The following is a 27,319-nucleotide window of genomic DNA, read 5'->3' as shown; positions in this document are numbered from 1 at the left end:
ATATCTGGCACCCTTTCGTTAAAGGTTCCACGTACAACGAATGTGTACCAGAGTACCACAACTACCACATGTAAACCTGGCAACAAACGCGCATCTCTGCCATTTTCCTAGCGACTGAGTTTCTGATAAAACCTCTACTGGAAAAGCAGGATTCATGAACATATACCTCCTGCATGTCAAATACACATGGATTTTCATCTTTTAATATATGTTTAAGTTCACTGATTTATTTTGAGGGCGAGGGGGAGGGGCAGAGAGGGAGAGAGAGAATCCCAGGCAGGTTCTGAGCTGTCAGCATAGAGCCTGATGCAGGGCTCAAGCCCATCAACCATGAGATCATGAACTGAGCTTAAATTGAGAGTCGGATGCTTAATGGACTGAGCCACCCAGGTGGCCCCAATACACATGGAATTTTAAAATTTCATCAAGTGTCACCAGAAAGTGTGCTATACTTCTAGAAAAAGCACTGCCCATTATTGTATTCACGGTTAGAAAAGTTAACTCTGTGAAAACCAGAACCGTTTGCATGAGCGAGGTCATTGCACCCGCCCATCCCATCGTCTGCTCACCCGGCACGTCAGCTTCTTGACTCGGTGAACCGTCTCCCCGCTCATGTCCGTGACCTCGAGGCTCCCGCCTTCGCTGGAGTTCTCGGAAGAGTCGTCTTCCACCACGCGCTCGGGGACAGCGCCTGTAATTCGCATGACTTCCACGTGGAGGCGCCCCGCAACCTGCGGCAGGAAGGAGAGCGCCTGCGGGTTAATAGGCATCCTGCGGGCGCACTGACCTCGGACAGAGAGCATGCTGCCACCTCTCCGGAGAGCCGCCCCTCTGTGACCGCCACGGGAAACACTCCTTCCGCAGCCGGTCCATCGCTCGCCCCCTGCATCACCCTGCCTGACTCTGGGCCAGATTTGCCTCTCTGACACTTGCCTTCTGGAGTCATCTTTCTTATCCGTTATAGGCAGCCCATGAGCAGAGCAAAGACAGCTATCACATTCCACCCGGAGTCATCTATCTCCCGTGTTGGAATATGAATTCATCTGAGCAAATCCCTGCCCCGTGGGAATACGAAACAAGTAGTATAGACACACGTGCAGATTGTTCCGGGATAGCTTCACCCAGGAACTGACTGTGGCCATGAGCTGCGCTACTAAGCACGGCACTTACGAGGTAAGCCAAAAGCCGTGGTCACCAGGCTCACAGAGCCTCGGCTCTCCAGATGGGCAAGTCCCTCACAGCAGAGCCGGGGCACGGAGCCCATCCCAGGAGGAATCCCTGGTGGTTCTCTGGATAGGTGCTAGTACGGCAGTGCTGTCTTACAGCTGCTTGCACAGAACTGAATTAAAGGACAAGAATTACCCTGCAGTTTGCACCCTCCGAGTGCTACAACTAGCCCAAGTTCTGTTTCGTGACACAGGTCAAGGTGGCAATGGCTGGAGTCATGGAGGGGACACGTGTACTGGCAGTGCTGCCACCATGTTGAATTGTGAGGCTCCATTGTAAAAGGAGCTTGGACCCGACCTCCACATAGCAAGTGGCCCGGCACCAAGCACCTGAGAGATATTAGCTAGTGGGGTTGCTGGGGTGAGACCAACATGGAGCAGTCTGTTAGAGGAGGGAGAAAGGGGGAATGGGGGAAACCAATTCGAAGGTAAGGGGGGTTCTCAAGTTTTTTTCATTTTTTTTTTTTTTAATATTTTTATTTATTTCTAGGAGAGAGAGAGACAGCGTGAGCAGCGGAGGGTCAGAGAGAGAGGGAGTCACAGACTGAAGCAGGCTCCAGGCTCTGAGCTGGCATTCAGCACAGAGCCCGACGCGGGGCTCGAACCCACGAACTGCGAGATCATGACCTAAGCGAAAGTCGGACGCTTAACCGACTAAGCCACCCAGGCGCCCCATATTTTTTGAGAATAACACTCATTCATTCATTCATTCATTCATTCATTCATTTATGAGAGAGAGAGACAGCATGAACAGGGGAGGGTCAGAATCCGAAGACAGGCTCCAGGCTCTGAGCTGTTAGCACAGAGCACGACGCGGGGCTCGAACCCACAAACTGCGAGATCATGACCTGAGCCGAAGCCAGACGCTCAACCGACTGAGCCACCAAGGCGCCCCTATTTATGTCTTTAAGTTTATTTATTTACAACTTGCTCCCAAGTTGTACCTGGTGAAGACCGCAGTGGGGGCCAAGAAGGAACTCGAATGTATTACAAAGGTAAGAGACTAAAAGATGAACATGGTGACAGAGCGGAATCTGGTTTCCAAAAGATTTCTAAGGAGATTAAAACAAAGAAAAAATACTTGTGAACCATACATTTAAAAAATGAGTTATGATTATCTTTTAAAACCATGATTTAATCTTGAGAGTTTCTACTGATATTAGTAGAGAAGGAGTATGATCCTGACTATTCACCCTAGATCTGCCTCAAGAGCATAACTTAAATCAGAGTCACACACACACACACACACACACACACACACACACACACACCCTTCAACTGTGCTCATTTCCTCCCAGGCTGGCTTGTCCTTACCTCCCCCTGCTGGCTGATGATAGGAACTGCATACTGAAGTTTCACATCGTAGAAGAGACACTCCAAGAACACATTAGCCACGCCAATTAGGTTGTGATTCTCTTGGGCTTCATAGAAAGGGTCACCTCGTTTCCCATAGAGACGCTTTGCCTGGTGGGTAGGGGAGGCAGGTGGGGAGGCGAGTAGGAAACAAAACATCAATTTGAATAATATTATTTAAAACTAGCACCTAAAAATGTTTGAAAGAAGAAAGCATTTATCCAGAGAAGTTAAAAAGAAGTGAAATTACAATCATGTCACATAAATAAAACAAAAGTAGCACATGGGAGGGGCTCTTCCTCAGTGACACTCTCGTCTTCCCTATCACACCCCACATACAGCCTTTTTCATTCCATTCCCTGTGCTTCGTCTCATTTCCTTCACCGAGTCTTTTCCATTACTAACATCCAAAAAATGGGTTGTGCTTTCTAAAATTATTCTTCGTAATCTCTGTAGCCATTATCACAGCTCAGGGAGCCTGAACATATGCTAATGAATACAAAGCCCAAGCTGGCTCCTCTGCGTGGATTCGTCACAACACTTACAAAACAGTAAGGACTTACTCTGTCCTATTTCCTATAACTTGAGTTGTAGCAAAAATGCAGCCAAACAAGAACATGTTATGTGTTCTCTTCATTTAGTTTCTGTCTGTGTGGGGATCTCATGTTTTATGACTGATCTAACTTCCAACTCAGAAGTTTTTTCAAGATCACTTCTACATTCCTTTTCTTTTTTTCCCTTAAAATATTTTTTTAATGTTTATTTTTGAGAGAGAGAGAGAGACAGAGCGTGAGTGGGGGAGGGGCAGAGAGCAAAGGAGGCACAGAATCTGAAATAGGCTCGAGACTCCAAGCTGTCACCACAGAGCTTGACGCGGGGCTCGAACCCATGAAACCCTGATCATGACCTGAGCTGATGTTGGGCGCTTAACCGACCGAGCCACCCAGGCGCCCCACTCCATGCCCAGCATGGATAGCCTAACACAGGGCTCGAACTCATGATCCTGAGATCAAGAGTTGGAAGCTTAACTGACCGAGCCACCCAGGTGTCCCAACATTACTGTTGTAGTACCAATGTCCGAAGCTTGACTGCAGAAATTCACTGCCACGCACGTGTGCATTCTGACAGTGAAATCACTTACACTCTGTGTTTTTAACATGGCCAAATTTCCTTTCCGTTTTGTTTCTTTTACCTCAGGAATTTTTTCCTTCCATTCTTGATAAAGGTCTCTCATATCAATTAATTTATTCTCCAGCTTCTCAATGGTCCAAACTTGGGTGCTCTTTCCTTTCCTCCTCACCTGGATAGCTGGCTCACTCACGATTGCTCCTCTCTGCAGAATGAAGGAAAACCAAAAACAACAAACCAGATGAAGAGAAGTCTTGTTATAACTTCTTAGATTGTTACAGCAACATATATTATTAGGAAGTAGCAAGCTTGAAGAAAACATATGTATTGAGAAGATGAAATTCTACCACCTAGGGAGTATTCTGGCTTATTTTCAATCTTCTATATGTATACCCACGCATGCATTTTATTTTTATCATAATCAGAACCAAACAAAACTGTAAATTTCCTATCCTGATCCTCTCTCCACAGTTTTCATGTTATGATTATATTCTTGTGCTGTTAAATATTCTTCGCAGACATGATTTTTAATGGGCACAGTGAAATCTATTATATGATGTACCTGTAGTTTGACCAATTACTCTATTGTTTGACATCATGGCTCTTCCAAATTTTTGCTATTATGAAGGCCATTATGATAAGCATCCCTGTATAAATAGCATATGATCATTATGAATTTTTAAAAAATGTTTATTTTTAAAGAGAGAGAGGGGTAAGGGGCAGAGAATTTGAAGCGGGCTCTGTGCTGACAGCAGCAAGCCTGATGTAGAGTTTAAACTCATGAACTGTGAAATCAAGACCCGAGCAGAAGTCAGATGCTTAACTGACTGAGCCACCCAGGCACCCCTCTTTATGACTATTTCTATGACTATGGACTTAAGATAAACTTCTCAAAGAACTGCTTGGTCAAAGGACTAAAATGCAGACAGAGTCATGAAATACTCCCTGACTCATTCCCAGCTTGCCTGCCAGAGGGAAACATAAATGGATGAAAAATTATTTTCTTTTGAAGTTTTGAAGGAAATATTCTTCAAGTTGAAATGACGGAAAACTTCCCAATGAGTCGTTCTATGCACACAAGAAAGGTATTATAAAGTCTTCCTTCCTTGCAGAAACCTTTCTTAAATTCGTACCTATCCCCCATTCCGGAAGGGCACATTTATACGACAGAGAAAAGCAAGAGGAATTACTTATATATATTTCTAGTTTTAACACATCTAAGGGCATATATACTCCAGGGAGGTCTATAGAGGAAATTTTTTTTTTTTTTTTTAATTTCTACTGTTGAAGTATAGTGGCATACAACGTTCTATTAGTAGAGAGGAAATCTTCAAAAGAGTAAATACTCTGGCTCACATCAGGATCCTCATAGATGTTCTTCAGGATGTCAGGTTTGTCTGCTGCCTTATAGAACTTACTGCTGTACATTTTGCGCGCTCTCTTTTTTTGCAACGCTCTTACCTTCCTGTTGGCACTGAGGTTTGCAGCAGGGATCTGCAGAGTCACCTGGTAGTCAGTGAGCTTGCTCATTTCCTCAGCTAAGAAGTTTGCCTCCCGCACCAAGGTGTTGGCTTTCACTAGCTGCTCGCGCAGTTTTGCCAGGCTCTGGCGGAAGAGCTCATCCCTGTGGGGCAGCAGAAAAGGAAATGAGAAAATCTGAAAGAAGAGGAAACTGTAATTCTGCTTCTGGGTGAGTCATATTATTAGAAAGTGGTAGAAAACTCCTTTTGGGCGATATTTTTCAAGATTTTTTTTTTCTCCTGTTGATGAGAAGCAATTATGTAGAGGGACTTAACCTAAAAACCATGTTTTAAATCCCCTAACAGCTGAAAACTTTTTTTCAGATTTTAATATGCTGCTGCCAAAAACCAATAAAGGAATCCTTTAGGGAAAAGACTGATTACAACTTTTTATGTGCTTCTGGGGCTGGGGGGAGGGGGTGGTAGGCAGGGGAGAGAAATCTGGAGTCCATAAGGAGAAAGTGTTTTGCATGATTTCTTCAGCTGGTAAAAGGCAAGAATTCTTTCTTCAACTCCACTCAGCCGCACTTCTGATAAGAGCTTCTCCAACGTTCTGAGGCTGAACAGGACAAAACCCTATTATGGGCTCTCCCAGCTCCAAATCTTTCGCCTCCGTAGCATTTTTTGTATTTATAATTTCTCACTTATATGTGTAATTATTTGACTGAGCTGCAGGCACCCCACGGGGAGAACTGTGTGGTCAAGTCCACGGCCCACTGTGGGAACCCCAAACTATCCACTGAATGAAAGGAAGAGTTTTTCTGGTTCCATGGGTGGGCGCAAAGGTAGCCCAGCAGACTGCTTACCTATCTTCTCTTTTCTACCATTTATACACCCCCCGCCCTTACTTTATAGGAAGACGAGAAGCGTGGAGCACCCTATCTCTACCCCTTTCCCATTACCTCAGAAGTGACGCTGAGGCACCTGCAGAGATGTTAATCTGAAGTTACCCTAACACGTATGGCAGACAGATCCCACTTGTCTGGTTTTTCTAGGTGAGATCATCATTTTTTTTTTTTTCAGTTACCTGGGCTTGACTTTACTCCAGCCAGCTCAGTCTTTTCCCTTTTCTACAACATCCAGAAAAAAAGCCTTGTGGCTTTTTCCTTTGAAATATCCCCTAAATCTCTCTCTCTCTCTATTGTTTTCATGGCCCCTGGCAGCCTCAAAGCCCCCACAGCTCTTTCTCTGCTGTTCTAGGCACTGGGGACACGCCAATGAGTGAAGCCGCCTCCCCACCCCTGGAAGTTCTTTTCAGATCGGGGATCAATGAAAGAGAGAAAATTTTATAGTTGAAACACTTCCCATACTGTTTTTTTAAACTTACTTTTGTGATGCATTTTTCACATATTTATAGCTTGCTCTATGATACGTTGCAAGTGTTCACAAAGAATGATTATATCTCTGGCTTTCTTTGTAATTCTCACTAGCTCTTAAATAGACTTGATTTTCAGCCCCTCAATGTTGGCTTAGGTATGTATGAGTCCTTCAATATTTCTACAAGCCATCAATACTTATTTAGGGAAGAGTCCCAGTTTCTAATATAACAGCCCATCATTAATGGCATTTGAATTTTATCCAGTGACCCTGGTGAAATCAGTATTGTGACCATTCTCATCTCCTTGAATGACAGCCCCAAATATCACCTTCGCTACTCCCCTTCCTTTTAAGAATTTGAACCTCAGGGCGCCTGGGTGGCTTAGTCGGTTAAGCGTCCGACTTTCGCTTAGGTCATGATCTCGCGGTTCGTGAGTTCGAGCCCCGCGTCGGGCTCTGTGCTGACTGCCAGCTCAGAGCCTGGAGCCCATTTCAGAGTCTGTGTCTCCCTCTCTCTCTGACCCTCCCCTGCTCACACTGTCTCTCTCTCTCTCCTAGAAATAAATAAAAATATTAAAAAAAAAAAAAGAATTTGAGCCTCAAAGAGGATCAGTCTGTAATTAAGCGGAAAAAATAGGCTTAACACTTGACTGAAAAATACTATCATTAAAAACAATCCACCTTTACGGGGCGCCTGGGTGGCTCAGTCGGTTAAGCATCCAACTTCGGCTCAGGGCATGATCTCACTGTTCACGAGTTTGAGCCCCGTGTTGGGCTCTGTGCTGACCACTCAGAGCCTGGAGCCTGCTTCGGATTCTGTGTCTCCCTCTTTCTCTCTGCCCCGCCCCTGCTCATGCTGTCTCTCTCTCTCAAAATAAACATTAAAAACAAAACAAAAAACAAGCTGCCTTTTCTGTTGCATCTTTCTGGTTTTGCCTTTTACAACCTTCAGTACACAAGAAGTAAATAGGGAGAATAAATTGACCATCAATGGGTCCAATCACACCAATTACTTTCAAGCTCACCGTTGCTTAGAGTAAAGCCACCAGTTCACAGTAAAGGCGGAAAAGCAGCTCTTCAGAGAAAGCATTATCTGATTACCTTTGTCTCTTTTACCCAGGCACAGTAAAAGATAAAGAGTAATGTGTTACACATAGGATAAATCTTCATACTTTAGTATCCAGACAGATGAGAGGGAAGCTCCTGGGGAAAATGCAATGAACTTTTTTCTCTGACTTTAGAACTACCAAGTGCATTACCACAGCAAGCCTGTTGTGAAGGCTAGGGCTCCCTTTTCTCACTCTTCTTCTCTGGATGTGGAAAGTATCTCATTGCTCGGGAGAGATGCACTGTGACTGTAAGAATGAGATTTCCAGCCCATGAGTTGTGGCTTTGATCCCGCTCTCCTAACTTACCAGCTAAATGACTCTGGGTGACTCATTCAATCTCTCCGCCTGTTTCCTCATGTGTGAAGTGGGGTACAAAGGATAAAATACAGTAGTAGTTGGGAAGATTAGATGGATACCTGTAAAGCACTTGGTGCCTGGCACGTGGTGAATGCTCTGTAAATGTCAGGTGCTACTTTTGTTACTCAGATTATTATAACAGCATAGTAGTTAGTACTGGGACTGATAGATCTGGGTTCATACGCTGGCCTTTTCAGGGACCAGGTGGGTGACTGAGAAGGATATGTAAACTGGGTGCCCTCTCTTCAGGACAGAGATAACTGTTCCCACAGCACAGTGCTGCTGGGAGTGTTAAATCGGTACCACGCCTAGACTGTGGTGAGAACCCAACAGAACTCAGCAATAATTTACTGTCCTCACGGTTGATGTTTCCACCACTACCTTAGTTCTGAGATAAATATTTTAAAATTTAAAAATATTTTTTAATGTTTATTTCTTTTTGAGAGAAAGACACAGGGCACAAGCAGGGGAGGGGCAGAGAGAGAGGGAGACACAGAATCCGAAGACACAGCTCAGAGCCTGACACGGGACTCGAACTCACAAACCATGAGATCATGACCTGAGCTGAAACAACTGACTGAGCCACCCAGGTGCCCCTGATATATATTTTAAAGTCACAAATTTTGAAAATTCACGTTAAGGGGGTGCCTGGGTGGCTCAGTCAGTTGAGCGTCCGACTTTGGCTCAGGTCATAATCTCATGGTTCGTCAGTTTGAGCCCTGCATTGGGTTCTGTGCTGACAGCTCAGAGCCTGGAGCCTGTCTTCAGATTCTGTGTCTCCCTTGCTCTCTGAACCTCCCCTGCTCACACTGTCTCTCTCTCTCTCAGAAATAAAATAAAACATTAAAAACATAATAATAAAAAAAAGAAAGTTCATGTTTAGATTTCTTAATACCATAATTGTATTTAAAGAGACTCCAAAGTAAGAGAAATTGAAAGTAAGAAATGCTTTTATGCTAAAGAACAATCTCAACTTTCTCTACTTCAATACCTAACAGTGGTATTCTTTTTTTTTTTTTAATGTTTATATATTTTTTAAGTTGTACTTATTTTGAGACAGAGAAAGAGAGCAAGTGGCAAGGGGCAGAGACAGAGGGAGAGAGAGAGAATCCCAAGCAGTCTCTATACTGTCAGTGCAGAGCCCGATGCGGGGCTCAAACCCATGAACCAGGAGATCATGACCTGAGCCCAAATCAAGAGTCAGTTGCTTAGCCGACTGAGCCACTCAGGTGGCCCCCAAACAGTGGTGTTCTAACCTGGTGCCATTTTTACTGAAGGGTAAGGGGAGGGCGTCTTTAACAACTAACATCACAGCAGGCATGCCAAGGATGGATAGAATCTCTGAAAGGAAAAGGCAATTGCTAACGACCAGACACAGGACTAAGATTTCCTTCTTGCTTAGGCTGGTCCCCGCTTTCACATGCCTCCCCCAAGGCCCCAAGGCCCTGGAGCCGTGACTCGGGGCCACAGGGCTGCCGGTCTTACCTCTCCTCTGCCCACTGGGTCACCTTCTGCTGAGCTGTCTGGCTGCTGTAGGCCAGGCGGTCGGGGCCCCCGCTCTGGGGCTGGCGCTCCGGGGACAGCTGCTGGCGGAGCTGCTCCAGCTCCCGCTCGTACATGAGCCGCTGCTCCTCCAGGGCGCTCCGCTTTTCCTCCAGGTACTGCTTCTCCAGGACCTGAACCACATTTTGCACTGGGTCTGGTGAGCCAAGAGACAAGGCGAGGTGTCTTCCGCGGTGGCTACGACAGGGCAGCCGGCTGGGTGCTTCTCCCAGCAAGAACCATCTCCTGGCTCAGAAGCTAGTCTTGCACGTGCCCTTCCCGGAGCACCCCGGGGGGCCCCCACCAGGTGAGAGCCTCCCAGCCGCCTTTGTAAGAACATTTCAGATAAATATCCTATGTGTGGACATTCCCCACATCGACTGCGTTTCTTCAATGTGAGGAGCTCATGTTTACATGGATCATTAATCCACTCTAAGCAGATGGTAGGGGGGTGGGCTCCTACCCACTGAGAAAAAGTTCATGAAATCTAAGACAGCCTCCAAGAGAGAGCCGCACAAGATTTCATTTGTATGGTAGTCAACTTCTATGTCCATTTGGCATCGGTTTTAGTATATGGCAAATGGTTTATAGTTCTGATTTTAACCACAAATCTTATGACTCCTGAATTTCTAGCGTGTGGGAGGAGACGTATAGATCATTGTGTGTGTTTGAAAATATTGAGTATATATGGTCTGGCCATTTTTCAGGTACGGATATTCAAGAGGGCAATTCATTTACAAAAAAGAAAAGAAAAGGAGAAAGAAAGGGAAGGAGGAAAAAGGAAGAATTCACTTGCAGAACTCAAAGGCTGTTTTTTACTCTCTGTTTTCGTAGATTGAGAGATCACCAACACCGGACGATAGGTGGTGAACAAGTGTAGATACCCATTGTTTAAAGGCCATGACCATGGGTAGTGGTGGTTGTGCTGTATGTAGGGCTCACTGGCTGGGGCAGGACATTAGCTTGGTAATGACCACAGACCTGGATGCTGTGGAGAAAGATGAATGCCCTGAGCATATGTCCAAAGGAGAAAGTTGCGGACATCTCTAAGCGAGCAGGCGTTAGGGGAACAGGTCACACTATCTGGATGGTAAGTAAGAAAATCACCAACACGGTAAATATCTCCAGGTACATGACATATGGAGGAGATGTGTTCCTAATCTCAGACTGGCTGGGAGTTCACACCCTTGCCTGTTATTCAAATAGTGACATTTGTGTCATATTCCCACATCACGCCTCTCAGTTTAACTTCCAAGGTAAGCGGTGGGAAATGAAAATAACAAAAGGGTATAAAAATATCACCCAATGATGGCTACTGATGGACTTTTCCAGAAGACTCTATCTATCAATTTGTGAAATAAACATGTAAGTTATAATAATTTTCTAGATGAACAGTAAGAAAAAAGATAGTATGTTAGCTTAACAAATAAGGTTGAGTTATATGAAACAAAAAGTAGAAAGCAATTTTCAAAAACCACTAGGAATACAGAGCACAGGTGAGTTGTTTTAATAAAAATAACAACCACATGGCAATAATAATTCTGCTAGCTACCAGCTACAACTCAGGGAGAGGCATTATGCCCTTTACATGCATCATCTCATGAAAGCCTTGCAACAAACTAAGGGTGGATAACATTCCCATTTTAAAGATGCCAACCTAAGATCACAGAGCTAATGAATGACAGAGCCATGTTTTGAACTCAGAGCAGAGCAAACAGCTGGGGGCAGGACATCAATTTAGTAATCAACTGGTACAGTATTCTTACCTCTAATGTTTTGCTCAGAATTTGTACTCTGTTTAAGAATGGATATTAAAAAAAATACTGTTCTTTGCTAATATAAAATTCTAAAATTCAGCGTTTTTTCAGAGTACGATAATTTTCTTCACAGAGTCTTGACATGGGGTCCCTAAAATCTGATGGAAAATGAACTCTTAAAAATATCACATTCTTTTTTTTAATATATATTTTTTGAAAGAGGTAGGAGGGGCAGAGAGAGGGGGACAGGGGATCTGAAGTGGGCTCTGTGTTGACAGCAGAGGGCTCGACACAGGACTCGAACTCACGAACTGAGAGATCACAACATGAGCCAAAGTCACATGCTCAACCGACTGAGCCACCCAAATGCTTCCCAAAATACCAAACTCCTAAACAAAGACAGACCATGGAAAGGGAAACAGTTTTCCATAGAGCAGATTATCTATGTATTCCAAAGCATCTGAACTTCTGACCTAGTCCTGTAATTTATGAAAAATACATGAACAATACAGTAAAGGAGTCTGAAGAGATTTTAAATGTAAGGATTAGAAAAGTTCTCTCAGAATTTTTAAAAAATGCATTTCTCAGACTGTGCATGTTTTTTCTCTTTCAGTCTCTAGGTTTAAAAAAGGAGGGACGAGGTCCTCACCATCCATTTACACTTACATGGAGACTGATTTTCAAGAGCCCTCCGTTAGTGTCAATGAATCTTTTCCAGAGACCGAACATTAGAAAACACAATGTTTTAGAAAATTCTAGAACTTTTGCTAAAAGACACTGGATAAGATATTTAACCCTCATTTGTCCTTGTTAGTCAGAGGTGTGTAGAAAAACACATGGTCCTAAATGGCTGAGGTGGAGGGGCTCTCCCCCGTGCTAATGCAGAGGTCCTGTGCTAATCAAGGCTGCTTTAAACCACCTTAGCAGCTGCCATGACGTAACACCCCACTATTCACCAGGCTTCATCACCAGCCACAAACCAACAAGTAGATAGAGTAGATACAGAAGAGAGAGCGACTCAAAGCATCCATCCCCTGAGCCTGCCACAGACCAGCCCAGTAAGTCCTGCCCCAGGACTCTGGGGCTTATGTCTCTTTCTGTCTGTCTTTCCTTTTTTAAACCTCGGTCTCAACACAAGTCTGGAAATACCTTTCTCTTAGACATATTTGATAACATCATCTTTGCAGATGAATTAACTAGTTTCAAGCCTTCATCACCATGCAGCGTATTTTTAAAATAGATTATCCTCATCAGCAAGTCAACGTGACTCTATGGTATGGCCTAGGACAGAAGCCAAAGACTATTTGGCCCATTCTCAACGAACCAATCCACCATCAAAGAATTACCTACAGTTTTATTTTCCCCCCTATCATTTTCTTCCTCTTGAATGAAAGGTTTTAAAACTCAGTGAGCCTGATGCCTAAGGCCAGGATACCAAAGAGATGAGTGTTTTAGGAAGAGACAAAGGATCATATTTATTAGGGCCTAGCATGTTCTCTTTTCTTCATTAGTTTATTCTTTATCTGGTATGTTAACTATATAATGTGTTCAAACTTATTTATCTGTCCCGAAGATGGAAAAGAGAGGGTGTCAATAATAGAGGCTGGAGGGCATTGGTATTCATTCATACCAAGGTCCCCAATGCACCAAATTGAAAGGAAGTAGATCCTTTTGGGGGAAAAGCTCCCAAAACCCAAAAACCTACCTTTTAATGCCAGATGGCATAAACCCAATGACTTCACCAGCCCCTTAACTGCTCTTTACTTTAGAGCTACCATTGACGCTGTGAAGATACAGGAGTGCCTGATTCTTATTCTGAACCCTGGGGAAGTACCCATTATTGTCCACAAATGTGAAGTTTGCTTCTACTCTTAATTGCAATGAATTGGGTTTTAGATCACTATTTACTTTAGAAATTTGAAAACACATCATTCTACTCTTAATGCAGGTAAAATCTGCATCTGCAAGTATAACGCTCTGAACTGCCATGCAGTCAACAGTCACAAAGCCATTAGTCACCATACCAATAATATCAATCGCACTTTTGTGCTGTTGGATGCATAAGGGACAGGATGTCTACCAGATTTTAACCAATGGGAAGGCAGTGGAGTTGGGATATTGGGGGGAAGGGGTCGCAATTTAAAAGGGCACATTCCTCAATCAGGAATTCATCAGAGTGCTTCCATCAGGCAAAAGACTTCAGCTTCTTCCCGATCGTGTTAGAGTTTGGCCAAAGCATGTAGCACAAGCATCAGTCAGCAGCACTGCTAAGAGCCACTCACGCTCCCCCATGCTAAAGTCACAATCAGTTAACACCTTTATCCCAGTGTTTGTGAAGGAGCTTCGTCTGAAACCACAGGAGAGGGAAGAGAATCTTCAAATACGACCACCAGGGGGATGACCACCAGGCAGATAGGCTTATTATCGGAAAACCACCTAGCGGAAGAGGTGAACTGCATGAACACTATTGGGCCCCTGGCACTTCAGCACTGAGTCAGAGCGCATCCTGCGTGGAACTGGGCGAGGGGTGGGGAGGGGGAAACAGTACTTTTAAGTAGGCAAAATCAACACTGGAGAACAAGGCTTGATCTTGATACAAATGGATAAGTCATGTTAACACCATGAGCCAGGTCACTGGTGAGTAATTGGTTTGGCTAAGAGGATTGGAAGAATTAAATACTTACTAAATACTCATCTGTTATTCAGGGGTTCAATATAAATATGATAGGAAGATAGTGATTGAATGAAACTAGAAATCTATGATGTGGGACAATAGAGGATTCAGTTGCTACCCCCTGGATACCCTGCAGTTGGAGAATAGAGACATCTGGAATTCTGTCATCTCACGGAGAGAAATATGGCTCCTTCTAATGGGCGTTCCTGCACCTGGGGTTTGGAGCCCACACCCCTGTCACACCCTGTATCCACTCAGGCTTCCAAAAATTACTCACAGGAGACTTGTTGCTCAGGCACGTTGTAAACTGGCCCATCAATGTGATCCTGATGTGGGAACATCACTCTGGAATGTCTTTTGGGATCCCTCCCACCTGGATGAGCAAGGAGCAGAGCAGACTGGCTCCCCAGCTATGGTGCAGCCTGCGGTGCTGTGTCCACAGCCCCAGCAGCTAACCTGTGCCCCCAATCTCACTGATGTTCTTTTCTGTTGTTGTTCTAGGTTCTTCATACGAATGCATCACACTTTTTTTTCAAAAAAAAAAAAAAGCCTTTCCTTCACACTTTCATTTCTATAACTGAAAAGAGGGAGTCCTTGGGGCTAAACATCCAGGGATATAAAGGTCAGAGTCTTTTTTTTTTTTTCCCTAATATTTTTATTTATTTCTAGGAGAGAGAGAGAGAGAGAGAGAGAGAGAGCATGAGCAGGGGAGGGTCAGAGAGAGAGGGAGACACAGACTCTGAAACAGGCTCCAGGCTCTGAGCTGGCGGTCAGCACAGAGCCCGACGCGGAGCTCGAACCTACGAACCGTGAGATCATGACCTAAGCGAAAGCCGGACACTTAACCGACTAAGCCACCCAGGCACCCCTAAAGGTCAGAGTCTTTATCTCTGCAACAGAATTCCCAATCTGATATGCCAGAGATCAGACCGACGTTCTCCAGCCGCACCCACACTCTTCTGTGGGCTGATTCAAAGAAGAGGGTGAAAGGAAACATTTCAGGGGAGGGCCCGACTGGGAAAACACAGTGCTCCCTGCATCACGGCCGGCAGAGGCGCCTGGTGATCCTCCCTGGCTCGAGTTAGGGGTCATCCTCAGGTATTCAAAGAACAGCTGAATGGGACAGTGAGATCGGACAAAGTCCAGAAACTAAGTTTCTCATCTCAGGTGCTCCTGAATGTAGCCTCAGCTACACTTCTTGTCGAATAGTTCTGGTCTGAGAAACGCTGCCTTATGCCTGGTAAGAGAGGAACTTTCCTGTCCTGTTTCTCGTTCCCAGACACAGGGCTGGGGATGAGAAGATTGAGAGATGGGAAACGAAGGGGCCCATTTATAAAACAGCCATCAAGGACAGAATGTGGTATGGACTTTACTGAATGCATGTGAAGTGTGTATGAAGAAGTAAAGGATTTCCTTTTAGATACAGAGACAAATTTTTAAACAAACATTGAAAGCTTTCTGGAACAAGGGATCTGGAATTGATGCTTTAAGGAAAATCTCTTCCTTGAAGGTCTGAGACAAGCTAGTGTGTAGGTCAAGCAAAGAGCCTTTAAAGCCTGTGACTGTCATTTTTGTAAAAGCCGCCTGGGCTTACTAAGTAAGCCTCTTTGGTGGTACAATTTCCAACTGAGTTTACAGCAAAGTATCGTAAGCTTTAATCATCCATTAGATTCCATTTGAAATTCCTGGGTTCCTACTCTGCTGGGGAATTTTGTGCTCTGAAGGCTCAGAAGTGATGAGTCCAGTAATGGGGAATTTGAAAAGGAATTCCATCATAGTCCTTCTGGACTCTATGACCATGACTGGCTTGGGGACAAGGGGCTCAAAAAAGGGACCATCCGCTCCTTAGTTATACTTGAGGGAGCAGACCGGGCCCTGGGATATTTCATGAGCCCCTCCCCAGGGGCCTCTGTAAGAAACTGGAAATTTTATGTGTCTAAATTTCAGAGTGATACTTTATGCAAGTGGATCCCTCAGTGAACAGTGTGGGACAGGAGCTGCCCAAGACGGAGGAATCCGGAGGAAAGGCCTTACCATTGCTGTTCAGCGTTTTCATGATAACCTCCATCTGCGCAAATTCATAGTTATAGTCTGGTTCCGAGGAAGCTTCACTGGCTGCGTCCAGGTCATGCTCCGGGGGGCCGGCTTCCTTTTCAAAGTCTTTCAACCAGTCTCGCCGTTTCCTCTTAGGTAAGTTAATTCTGTGGGGTTTTCCACCATTAGAGAAAAGTGACTTGTTTTATACTCGGGAAACAGTGGGGAAAAAAAGTGAAAATATCAGGGAACCCAAAGAGGTTACCTGAAGAAGTGGTTATTTCCCCACAGGATTCGATCGCCGTGCCACAGCTGGGTGTTGCTGCACACAAGGGTGCCGTTTACACAGGACCTGAAACAACACCCAGGAAGAGGTCAGCTCAGTGGGAAAGAGCACAAAACCCAGACCCAGTGGCCCAAGAGATAAATGGAGGCATTTCCCTCAACAGATGTGTTCTACTGATACCAAAAGAAGGAATAGCATTGCAGCCACCATCACCACACATGCTCAAAACACAAGATGATCGGGGGCACCTGGGTGGATCAGTTGGTCAAGCGTCCAAGTTCGACTCCGGTCATGATCGCACGGTTTGTGAGTTCGAGCCCCACGATGGCCTCTGCGCCGCCTGTTTTGGGTCCCCTGTCCCCCTCTCTCTGCCCCTCCTGCCCCCTCTCTCTCAGCAAATAAACATAAAAAAAAAAAAAATAACCCAAAACACAATGATGATGAAGGGCAGACAGTATCCCTCGAAGACAGACAACTTGGCATGATGTGCTCCAGATGCAAATATACACGAGAATGCCTATGGAATATTCTTGTCCAAATTTGAGCTGAACCTGATCAGTTGTTATATCGAAATACCAATTTAGGAAATACAGAAGGTGGCGGAGGATGCTAAATAATGCCATGGGGACATAACGAGCAACATGCTGACGACAGAAAACAACCCGGCATCCTCAACAAAGAACATACAAGGGCAAGGTGGTGGGGGAACCAGAGGGAGGAAGAACCTGGAGGCTAAAAGAGACATAAAAGCTAATGACAACGTTGAATCTTATTTGACCCTCATTTCAAGAAACAACTGAAAAGGAACATTTTTGACACCTTTGGGGAGATCTGAACACGGATTCAATATACGAAAGTTAGTAAGGAATCATTGTTAACTATTTTGGATGTGATGGAATTGAAGCTATGTTCAAGAATACTTACCCTTTAGAAATACAAGCTGAGACATTTATGGATACAAAGTTCTAATATCTGGAATTGGCTTTAAAATAACCCGGAGGGGAAGGAGTGGGGAGACGTGGAAGGTATAGAAATCAAAGCAAAACTGTCTGCGAGGTGCTCATTTTTGAAGCCAGATGATGACGGATATACAGGGCTTCATCATACTCTTTGTTCTACTTTATATGTTTGAAGTTTACCATAATAAAAACTTGGGGTAAACAAAGAAAAAAGAACACAGGTTTAAATCCTAAATAGCTACCAAACAAACTGTAAAAATAAGACAATCAGCGGAGACCGGAGTCTCTGTTTACTGCACGAATACACCTTAGGTCACAGGCGCTGTGTATCTGGCTTTGTGCTGGTCTGTGCATCTGGGAGGCGTCTCAAATCGTGCAGCTGAAACTCTGCCCAGGGGACGCCTGGAGCTGGGATCCCAGTGGTGCCGGTTTCCTCACCGTGCAGCTGTGCTGCAGCTTACAGGGTACAGGGGGCTGTGAATAACTCCCCATAGCAGATTTCATAGGATTTTCTGCCGATCGGAAGATCTCATCAACTGATCCTTTAATACCAGTTAAAGCCTTGCCACTGTGACTTTTCTTAGGGGGAGAGGAAAAGTCCTCCAGAATTTTTAGTGCAGATAATTTTTTAAAAATGTTTAATTATTGGAGAGAGAAAGAGGAGATCCAAAGCAGGGTCTGGGCTGTTAGCCCAGAGCCCCTTGGGGCTTGATCTCAAGAAACCTAAGATCATGATCTGAGCCGAGATCAAGAGTTGGATACTTAACTGACTGAATGAGCCACCCAGGCATCCTTAGTGTTCTTATACATGTTTCTTTCATCTAAAAAAGAGATTGGGGGTGGGGGGGGGGTAACCTGCGTGGCTCAGTCAGTTAAGTGTCCAACTCTTGGTTTCAACTCAGGTCATGATGGCATGCTTTCATGAGTTCAAGCCCTGCGTTGGGCTCTGCGCTGTCAGTGCGGAGCCTGCTTGGAATTCTCTCTCCCCCTCCCCCCTCCCTGCCCCTCCCCTACTCACACTGCCTCTGTCTCTCTCAAATACATAAATAAACTTTAAAAGAAAAGGAAAGATTTTGGGGCACCTGGGTGGCTCAGTTGGTTGAGCGTCTGACTTCAGCTCAGGTCATGATCTCACGGTCTGTGAGTTTGAGACCCACATTGGGCTCTGTGCTGTCAGTGCAGAGCCTGCTTCACATCCTCTGACCCCTGCCTCTCAGTGCCCTTCCCCCACTTGTGAAGGTGCTCTGTCTCAAAAAAGAAACATTAAAAAAACCAAAGAGGGGCAACTGGGTGGCTCAGTGGGTTGGGTGTCCAACTTTGGCTCAGGTCATGATCTCGCGCTTGTGGGATTGAGCCCCATATCAGGCTCTGTGATGACAGCTCAGAGCCTGCAGTCTGCTTGGGATTCTATGTCTCCCTCTCTCTCTGCCCCTCCTCTGCTCACACTCCATCTCTCTCTCAAAAATAAATAAAATTAAAATTTTTTTTAAAAAGAGAGATTTTGCTGGTATTTAAGAGAAAAATTAGGAGAATAATTAATTAAAGTTTAATTTGCTAAAGAACTGTAAAGCAAAATTTGATGGAGAAAAATAATAAATACTATTCTGAGTTTTAATTTTTTAATAAATTAGTTTTCTCATACAATGTCATTATCTGGCTTCTAATCCTGACTGGACTCTCTAGCTCAAGAGTTACAGAATAAGGAGAACTCACATTGGAAAATAATCCTCTCTTTGCAGTAGTATTTCGAGTATAGGGGCTTTTTTTTTAGTATAGTTTTTATTGATAAAAATATCCTGTAAATACCATCTCCTATGTTTTTAATTTGTCATGCACAAACATGATAAAACTCTGATGTGTATATATTATTATTTTTTGAGAGAGCATTGGGGAGGGGCAGAGAGAGAATCCCAAGGAGGCTCCTCACTAACAGCGCAGAGTCCAACACAGGGTTCGATCCCACAAATTCTGAGATCATGACCTGAGTTGAGAACAAGAGTTAGATGCTCGACTGACTGAACCACCTGACTCAGGCGCCCTGGTGTGTACATTTTACACTAACATACTCTCTTTATTTTTGCCAATGAAAATGACTCTCAATGCTAACTCAAGCTTAAAAAGGTCTGTGTCCATCTATTTGGAATGGACTAATTTATTCATCTGAGAAAAGCAGAAAACATATATGTATGTCTATACATATACACATACTCTTGCCAGAAGGATGATGAGAAGTTGGTTTTGGGGGGTAAAATTTTTTAATAGAATACCTACCTCTTCTACCTAAAAAACAAACATTCCTTAGTCAGTTTAGAAGGAAAAAACTTGCTCAGTTTATTAAGGTATCTAAGAAATGTAATATATCTAGATATCTAGGCAGATAGATGGAGAAACAGACCTATCTATCTATAATCTAATATCTAGGAATAGCAGTATGATAAATTGAAATTTGTCACTCAGTGTCCTTTATTGTTTTAAGCTCTGAATTATATAATTTAAACATTCAGTTCAATTTCATTATCCATATTTTGATATGCAGGAGCACCAAAATGGTCTTAGCAGATATAGAACCTTCCCATTATCTCAGAAAGTTTGATTGGGCAGTGTTGTTCTAGAATAAAACTAAAAACAGTTCCAGAGCAAATGAGAGATGAATATAATAAGCTTTGTCTTTCTTATTTATTGCTAACTTTTATGAAATGTGCACACACATTTCTTTTTTGTTAATGTTTATTTATTTTTGAGAGAAAAACAGAGAGAGAGAGCAAATGGGAGAAGGGCAGAGAGAGGGAGACACAGAATCTGAGGCAGGCTCCAGGCTCTGAGCTGTCAGCACAGAGCCTGACGTGGGGCTCAAGCTCATGAACTGCAAGATGATAACCTGAGCTGAAGTTGGATGCTTAACCTACTGAGCCACCCAGGCACCCCCCACTTTTTTTATGTTTATTTACTTTTGAGAGAGAGAGAGAGAGAGAGAGATCAAGTGTACACCCTCACTTCTGAACACATATATAAACATCACTTTGACTTATAGTTTGCTCTTATTACAATAATACAAAGAAAAAGTTATGGAAATTGTCTGGTTTGGCAATGTACCCAGCCAAGAAATCAGCATTGAAAAGGACTTTCTAGTTGGACATATGCCTGGGCATTTGTTAAGAAGCAAGTACAAAACGTCTTTACAGCAAGTTGTGTCCCCTTGCCCAGGCCACGAGACTCCTGCAGGTAAGCTCCTTCTGAAGCTGACACACCTAAGGGACCACACAAGCTCGAGGAGGCCAAGTTCTCAGCACACAGGACAAACCGTTGGGCTGAAGCCCCAACCACTACAGAGACAGAATTTCCAAATAAAGACCATAAATTAAGTAAAACTCAAATTATTAAAGGTACACAATGGAGTACAAAAAAAGACTACAACCAGACCAGGCTGACCAAAAATAGGACTTTCTAAACTTCTACAATAAAAACACAATACAACAGTTAGGCAGCAGGTGAAATGTGACTAAAGAGAGACTTAGTGGACTTGAGGAACGATTTGAAGACACAGAGACTATCTCTTAAACCCACATCCCTCTCTTGCTCTGTCTCCAATTCTATGTCCATCTTCACAACCAAGTCTCTCAGCCTACTCCCCCACCCCCATTCTCTCTTCCTTGCATTCTTTCCTTCCACACCCATGGTACATGGTATCTTAACATCCCCAGGTTGCTAGTGTCTTCCCAAATGCCATATCCAACAGAAGCTTTTTAACTATTTTGACTTCTACTTCTTTAAAATTGTCTCTTCCCTTGGCGTCCATCATATCATGGCTTCTCTGCCTCCCTTGTCTCAGCCTTTTCCAGGCTCCTCAGACCATCCCTAAAACATTGCTCTACTCCTTCCACTACACACTCTGGATCCACTTTGAAGACAGGCGACACCACTAACGGCCAATTCTACATCACTGGTGGAACTACATCCCTAAATTCAACGTCCAACCGGATACATCCAAGCTGATATCCCAAGGACACCTCAAATTCACAGGATCCCACCTGAATCTATTACCACTCATGATAGTGAGTCCTGACTCCAACCTGTCCTTCCTCTTGTACTCTTTATTTTGGTTTAGGATCTCCACTGTTTATCTAGTCTCCTGAGACAGAAACCTGTAGCCATTGCTGACCTCACCTTTCTTCTACTGACGGACTCCTCACCCTGTCCCCAAGCACATCACTAAACCTGGCTGACTCTCAAATAATTCTCAAATACATTTTGTCCATCACATCTCTGCCACTTGCTGTGTTCCCATGGCAACATCATAATAATATCCTAACGGATCTCCCTACCTCCAGTCCTGCAACCCCACACATTTCCATAATGATCAGTTCTGCAGGAAGAAGCACTTATCTTCCGTAGAATCATTGTTGTTTCTATACGTCCTCCTCCACCAGGCTTTGAATCCCTATACTTGGCCATTTCTTGCACAGAACCTAGAGCAAATCCTGAAGAAATGCACTTCTACCCTGAGGTAGGAGAGGAGGCCATGAGAATTCGATGAAGAGCAGAATAAAACAACATGGCGCTGGAATGGGATATGAGGGAATTTGCTGATTAAAGTTATTTGTAGATATGGTGTTAAGAGAGAATATGATCCAATCATACTGTACACTTAATTTTTAACAAATTGTTTTTATTATTTATTTTTGACAGAGAGAGACAGAGTATGAGTGGGGGACGAACAGAGAGAGAGGGAGACACAGAATACAAAGCAGGCGACAGGCTCTAAGCTGTCAGCACAGAGCCCAACGTGGGGCTTGAACTCATGAACCACAAGATCATGACCTGAGCTGAAGTTGGATGCTTAACCAACTGAGCCACCAAGGTGCCCCTGTACACTGTAAATATATATATTTCTGTCAATTAAAAAACAGAGTATTTAAAAAATCCAAAATTTCTAATATAGGGGATATAGCATAAGACTAAAGACTAAATTGAACTTAGAATAAGTAAAAATTAAGGAATAATACTACTTCTTCATTAAATATCTTAACAATTATATCATAGTAAAACAAGACCTATAAACTTTCATGAATCTTGTATGCCATTACTGTCTCAGTTTGTCATTACTTAGAAATTGATATGGCCAGTATTAATAGAATAATTTGAAATGAGTGTAAGCATTTCATCATAAAAATGAGTATCTGATTACAATATTAGTGTGTAAATGAATATTGTTATAGGGCTTCATATAAACTTTATACTTGATTGTAAAATAGTTCAAGACAGTATATAATAGAAATTCAACAATAAATATACTATCCTGTCAATTCTCAAATTTTACATATTATAGCCTGGTTTACGAATCTTTCATACAATGGAGTTATCTGATCAACTGCTTTCTATATAATGTACTACACTGAGTAAAAACTAACTTTATTTAATATTTGTACGTTTCAGGCATTGAGCCAAAGCCTACTGATGGATGTTTTAACGTACCATTAGACCTATTTATCACAGGAGGAGATTGAAGTTTAGATAAAAGTATCTCATCTAAGGTAACCTTGCCAGTCAAGGCAGAATCAGCCACCACCCCAAAGCTGTGCTCTCGATGTGGCTACACAACTCCCCACAACCAGAAAGAATATCCCCAAGAACCCACTGAAGCCTTAACTTTGAAATAACTGAGCAAACAGACAGAAGGGGGGTTTCTGAAAATCAGGCTCACAGGTACGTTAAGGAGCTGTTTACTTTTCTTACCTTGCATTTTCTTTTGGAGTGAGAGTGACATCACCATCAGATGCAATGTCGATCTCACAGTGCTCCGGCTGTATCCCTATGCCAAAGAGCTGGATGTCCTGGGAGGTATCTGCACCCACTCTAGTATGGTCCTGGTGACAGGTTATGGAAGACAGGAAGACATCTATACTCACAAGTAACTCAACAAAAATTTATCACAATCAATTTGAATAACCCAACAGCATGACAATATTAAATGAATCAGATGGGAGGTGCAAGATATTTGGGGCGCTGTAAATCCAAATCTTACACTATGTTTGTATTTACTTATTTTTAAATTTATTTATTTTTGAGACAGAGAGAGAGTGAGAGAGAGAGAGAGAGAGAGAGAATGAATGAGCAGGGGAGGGACAGAGAGACAGAGGGAGAGAGAGAGAATCCCAAGCAGGCTCTGCACTGTCAACACAGAGCCTGATGCAGGGCTCTAACTCTTGAACCATGAGACCACGACCTGAGCCAAAATCAAGAGTCAGACACTTAACCAACTGAGCCAACCAGGCACCTCTGTGTTTTTACTTTGACAGAGAGAGAGATTGAGCACATGAGCAGGGGAGGGGCAGGGGTGGGGGAGGGGGAGAGGGAGAATATCTCAAGCAAGCTCCGTGCTCAGTGCAGAGCCTGACCCAGGGCTCAATCCCACGATTCTGGGATCACGACCTGACCTGAAATCAAGAGTCGGATGCTCAACTAACTGAGCCCCCAGGCGCCTCAGTAGTTGAGAGCTGAATACCAATCTTGCATAGAGTATGGACACCTGTGGGCTACAGAATGTACTGATGAGCAGGAGGTCAAGTACCTCAAACCCCAGACATCCGAGGACTGTGGCTCCTGGGGAGGCAGTCCACTGCTCGCCCCTTTGCTTTTTCTATTGCTCTAAAAATCAGAGTCGTCACGATAGTGATATTTCCCTAGTCAACAGAAAGGTTTGATCTTTCAAAATTAGGATTCTCGACACAATTCCTTATGCCTTACTCATGTTCTAAACAAACAGATCTTAAGTCTATTAGTGGGCTTAATAAGTCAGGGGCCATTTGCCCTATACTTAGGTATCTGGGAAAAGTAGAATAAAGAGGATGAGGGAACACTGAGGCTCCTTTCTTCAATCTACCTTATTTTTCATCACATTTTTTATGTTAACTAGGCAGATCAGAACCCTTAACAAGGCACTTAGTTAACTATTTGCAAGTGGGTAATAGCTCTGCATTTAGGGGTTTCAGCATGTGGACAGTTACATAAGCTGCCTTCACGTCTCCAGGTCCCTAATCCTTGAGAATTATGTGCTGCCACATATATTTATACACTACCATAAGTCAGGAATTGCGTGTGTGTGTGTGTGTGTGTGTACACGCGCGTGTGTGTACTATAATGCCCTAGGGCACCTGGGTGGCTCAGTCAGTTGAGCATCTGACTTTGGCTCAGGTCATGACCTCATGGTTCGTGGGTTCGAGCCCCACATCAGGCTCTGTGCTGATAGCTCAGAGCCTGAAGCCTGCTTCAGATTCTGTGCCTCCCTCTCTCTCTGCCCCTCCCCTGTTCATGTTCTGTCTCTGTCTCTCTCTCTCTCAAAAATAAATAAACATTTTAAAAAACTACAAACATATCCTATGTCTTTTGGGGCACTCCATATCAGTGTCTATCAGGTACCCTATTTCAAACAGATGTCTCATTTCTCACTTTAACAAAATAAGCCAACATTTCCAAACGTGTGGTCTGACAGAGAAAGATAAACACCATATGATTTTGCTTTATGTGGAATCTAAAAAAACAAACAAATAAGCAAACAAAGAAAAAGCAGAAGCAGGGGCACCTGGGTGGCTCAGTCGGTTAGTGTCCAACTTCAGCTCAGGTCATGATCTCACGGTTTGTGGGTTTGAGCCCCGCATCGGGCTCTGTGCTGACAGCTCAGAGCCTGGAGCCTGTTTCAGATTCTGTATCTCCCTCTCTCTCTGACCCTCCCCTGCTCATGCTGTCTCTCTCCTCTCTTTCTTTCAGAAATAAAACATTAAAAAATTTTTTTAAAAATTTAAAAAAAGCAGAAGCAGATCCATAAATACAGAGAACAAACTGATGGTTGCCAGAAGGGAGGTTTTCACTCTCAATGGTAACCTGACTGCACTATCCCTCCTCTTTCAATGAGGGCTAAGCTTGATACAAAAAGCAAAATCAGGGGCGCCTGGGGGGCTCAGTCAGTTGAGCATCCAACTTTGGCTCAGGTCATGACCACAGTTTTATGGGTTCGAGCCCCATGTCGGGATCTGTGCTGACAGCTCAGAGCCTGGGGCCTGCTTCACATTCTGTGTCTCCCTCTCTCTGCTGCTGCCCTGCTCATGCTTTGTCTCTGTCTCTCAAAAATAAAGTGTTCAAAAAACAAAATCATGGGTACAGGCATCCAGATTCCAATGGGGGTGATACGTGAATGTACCAGGATCGCAACTAAGTATTTATATATTTTATATATATATAAATTTATATATATTTATATAATATATATATTACATATTACCTTTAAATAATAAACCAGAAGTTCGTTAAGAGCAGGGTCTGCATTCAGGTTGACTAAGTAGCACTTGTCATCGCCCACCTTGATTCCCGACGTCTCCAGGGAGATGCCCATACTTTCAAGCTGTCGTTGTCTCTCCTGGGCACAAAAACAGGGGACTCTATTTGTGGCTCTACTCACAAGATGTCTCCATGGAAAGTTTAGGTCACATTTTCTGGGGACAGCGCCAATGAAATCACACATTACAACCAAGTTTACGGAGTCTCTAGGATGTGTGACATCTTGTGCCCTTGTTAAAAGGGTGCTAAGAGTGAACCAGATACCATCTTCCCTTTAAGGGGTTTACAGTCCAGTCGGGGGGATCAGACCATGTACCTGAATGAGAAGAGGACAGCCCTGGGCCACTGGGGAGGAACAATGGACTGTGGGGATTCCAAGGAGGGAGCTGTCATGGGTTCAGAGATCAGGAAAGGTTTCAGGAAAAGAATATATGTGAGATGTCTCTTGAAGTCCAAGAACCATTTCACAGGAAGAAGCAGAGGAGAAGTAAGGTAAGAGCAAGGTGTTGTAACGGAAGGGCCCAGGAAAGCACAGGAAAGACTTTGGGCATACTGCATGATTTCAGGTGGTAAGAACCCTAGTAAATGTGGGAACGTCATGGGAGGCGGGGCGGGAAGAGCAGGTTAGTTCTTTACTGCATACAGCCTTGGATTGATTGATTGATTCATTCATTCATTCATTCATTCATTCAGGAAATACTTAAGTATCAGGCACTGATCTAGGGCTGGTAATACAACAGCAAGCAAAACAAAGTCCCACGAGAAACATATATGCAAAAGGCTTGACTAGGTCCCAGTTACTGCTTTCAAGCTACCCAACTAGGATTAGGCCAGTATTTCCAAGCAGTCAGTGAGATTAAAATGTTCACGAAATGTTCAGTGTAATCCATAAAACACAGACCCACACACAGGTGCAGAATTAGCCTTTGCCTTATATTGTTTCTCACGTAGAGTTCATACAACATTTTTTAAATAAGTGCAAAGAATCAAATACAGTGGGAAAAAACCATGATGAGCTGTAGGGTATAAATTCTCTGCCAGCTGTGGGGCATGCTTTTCCGTGTGATCTAAAATCACAAAATGGAAAAGCAGGAAACATTCGCGGTGTTTCCTGCAGACCATGCCTGTTCTGGCTTAGCACTGCTAGCACATAAATGGACCAAATCGTAGTTAAAAAAGACAATGATTTTTCAGCCTCTAAAACCGATCTTTGCAGTCCTGTTTGACAGAAAGAGGTCCTTGAATGACTTGGTGAGGATGACGAGTGGCTATACAGAAAAGACAGCAACTGAAAAAGAAACACAAGATTTGAGGCCTAAATTATCGAGCTACCTGTGCGATTTCTTCTGTTTTCCTCAGCTTCTCTTCCCAAGTTACTGTTAGCTCTTTGATCAGCTTTTCAGATTCCTCAAGCTTCTCTTTGAGTTCAGGGGCCTTCATAGCCTTTAAAATGAAACCAGAGATATCTGATTTTCTAGTTTTTCCCACCATTATTTATAAAACAATCCCCTACTGTGCTTCTGGAGTGGCTATCAACAGTCTGCTGGAAGCAATTAAGACATACGCTGGCAGGGTGGACTTTTACATCTTTATTAATTAAAAGAAATGTAAGAATAAATGGCTGCTAGTCTTTAGAGAAGAAAATGAATGCCAGTGCCCTGAATTGAACTGATACAAATCATTACAGAGTAATGTTATCCTTCATACTTAAATTTCACATTTAAAG

At 43.6% G+C, this 27,319-nt stretch overlaps 1 protein-coding gene across 4 annotated transcripts in view; it reads right to left on the bottom strand.

Moving 5' to 3' along the window:
• Positions 1–27,319, bottom strand: part of KIF13A (kinesin family member 13A) — a 216,955-nt gene that overhangs the window by 38,862 nt on the left and 150,774 nt on the right. For all 4 annotated transcript variants that reach the window (XM_039248577.1, XM_039248579.1, XM_039248578.1 and 1 more), the window contains exons 12-21: positions 26,926–27,036; positions 25,538–25,672; positions 22,996–23,126; positions 16,283–16,369; positions 16,018–16,184; positions 9,496–9,709; positions 5,169–5,331; positions 3,772–3,912; positions 2,541–2,690; positions 570–731 (exon numbers count right to left, since the gene is read on the bottom strand). In XM_039248577.1, the coding sequence (XP_039104508.1) occupies positions 570–731; positions 2,541–2,690; positions 3,772–3,912; positions 5,169–5,331; positions 9,496–9,709; positions 16,018–16,184; positions 16,283–16,369; positions 22,996–23,126; positions 25,538–25,672; positions 26,926–27,036 (1,461 nt within the window). The remainder of the gene's footprint in view (positions 1–569; positions 732–2,540; positions 2,691–3,771; positions 3,913–5,168; positions 5,332–9,495; positions 9,710–16,017; positions 16,185–16,282; positions 16,370–22,995; positions 23,127–25,537; positions 25,673–26,925; positions 27,037–27,319) is intronic.

This window comes from Hyaena hyaena, unplaced genomic scaffold, assembly GCF_003009895.1.
Source record: "Hyaena hyaena isolate Hyena2069 unplaced genomic scaffold, ASM300989v1 scaffold_313, whole genome shotgun sequence".
Taxonomy (NCBI): domain Eukaryota; kingdom Metazoa; phylum Chordata; class Mammalia; order Carnivora; family Hyaenidae; genus Hyaena; species Hyaena hyaena.
This window is presented reverse-complemented; position numbering and strand designations above follow the sequence as displayed.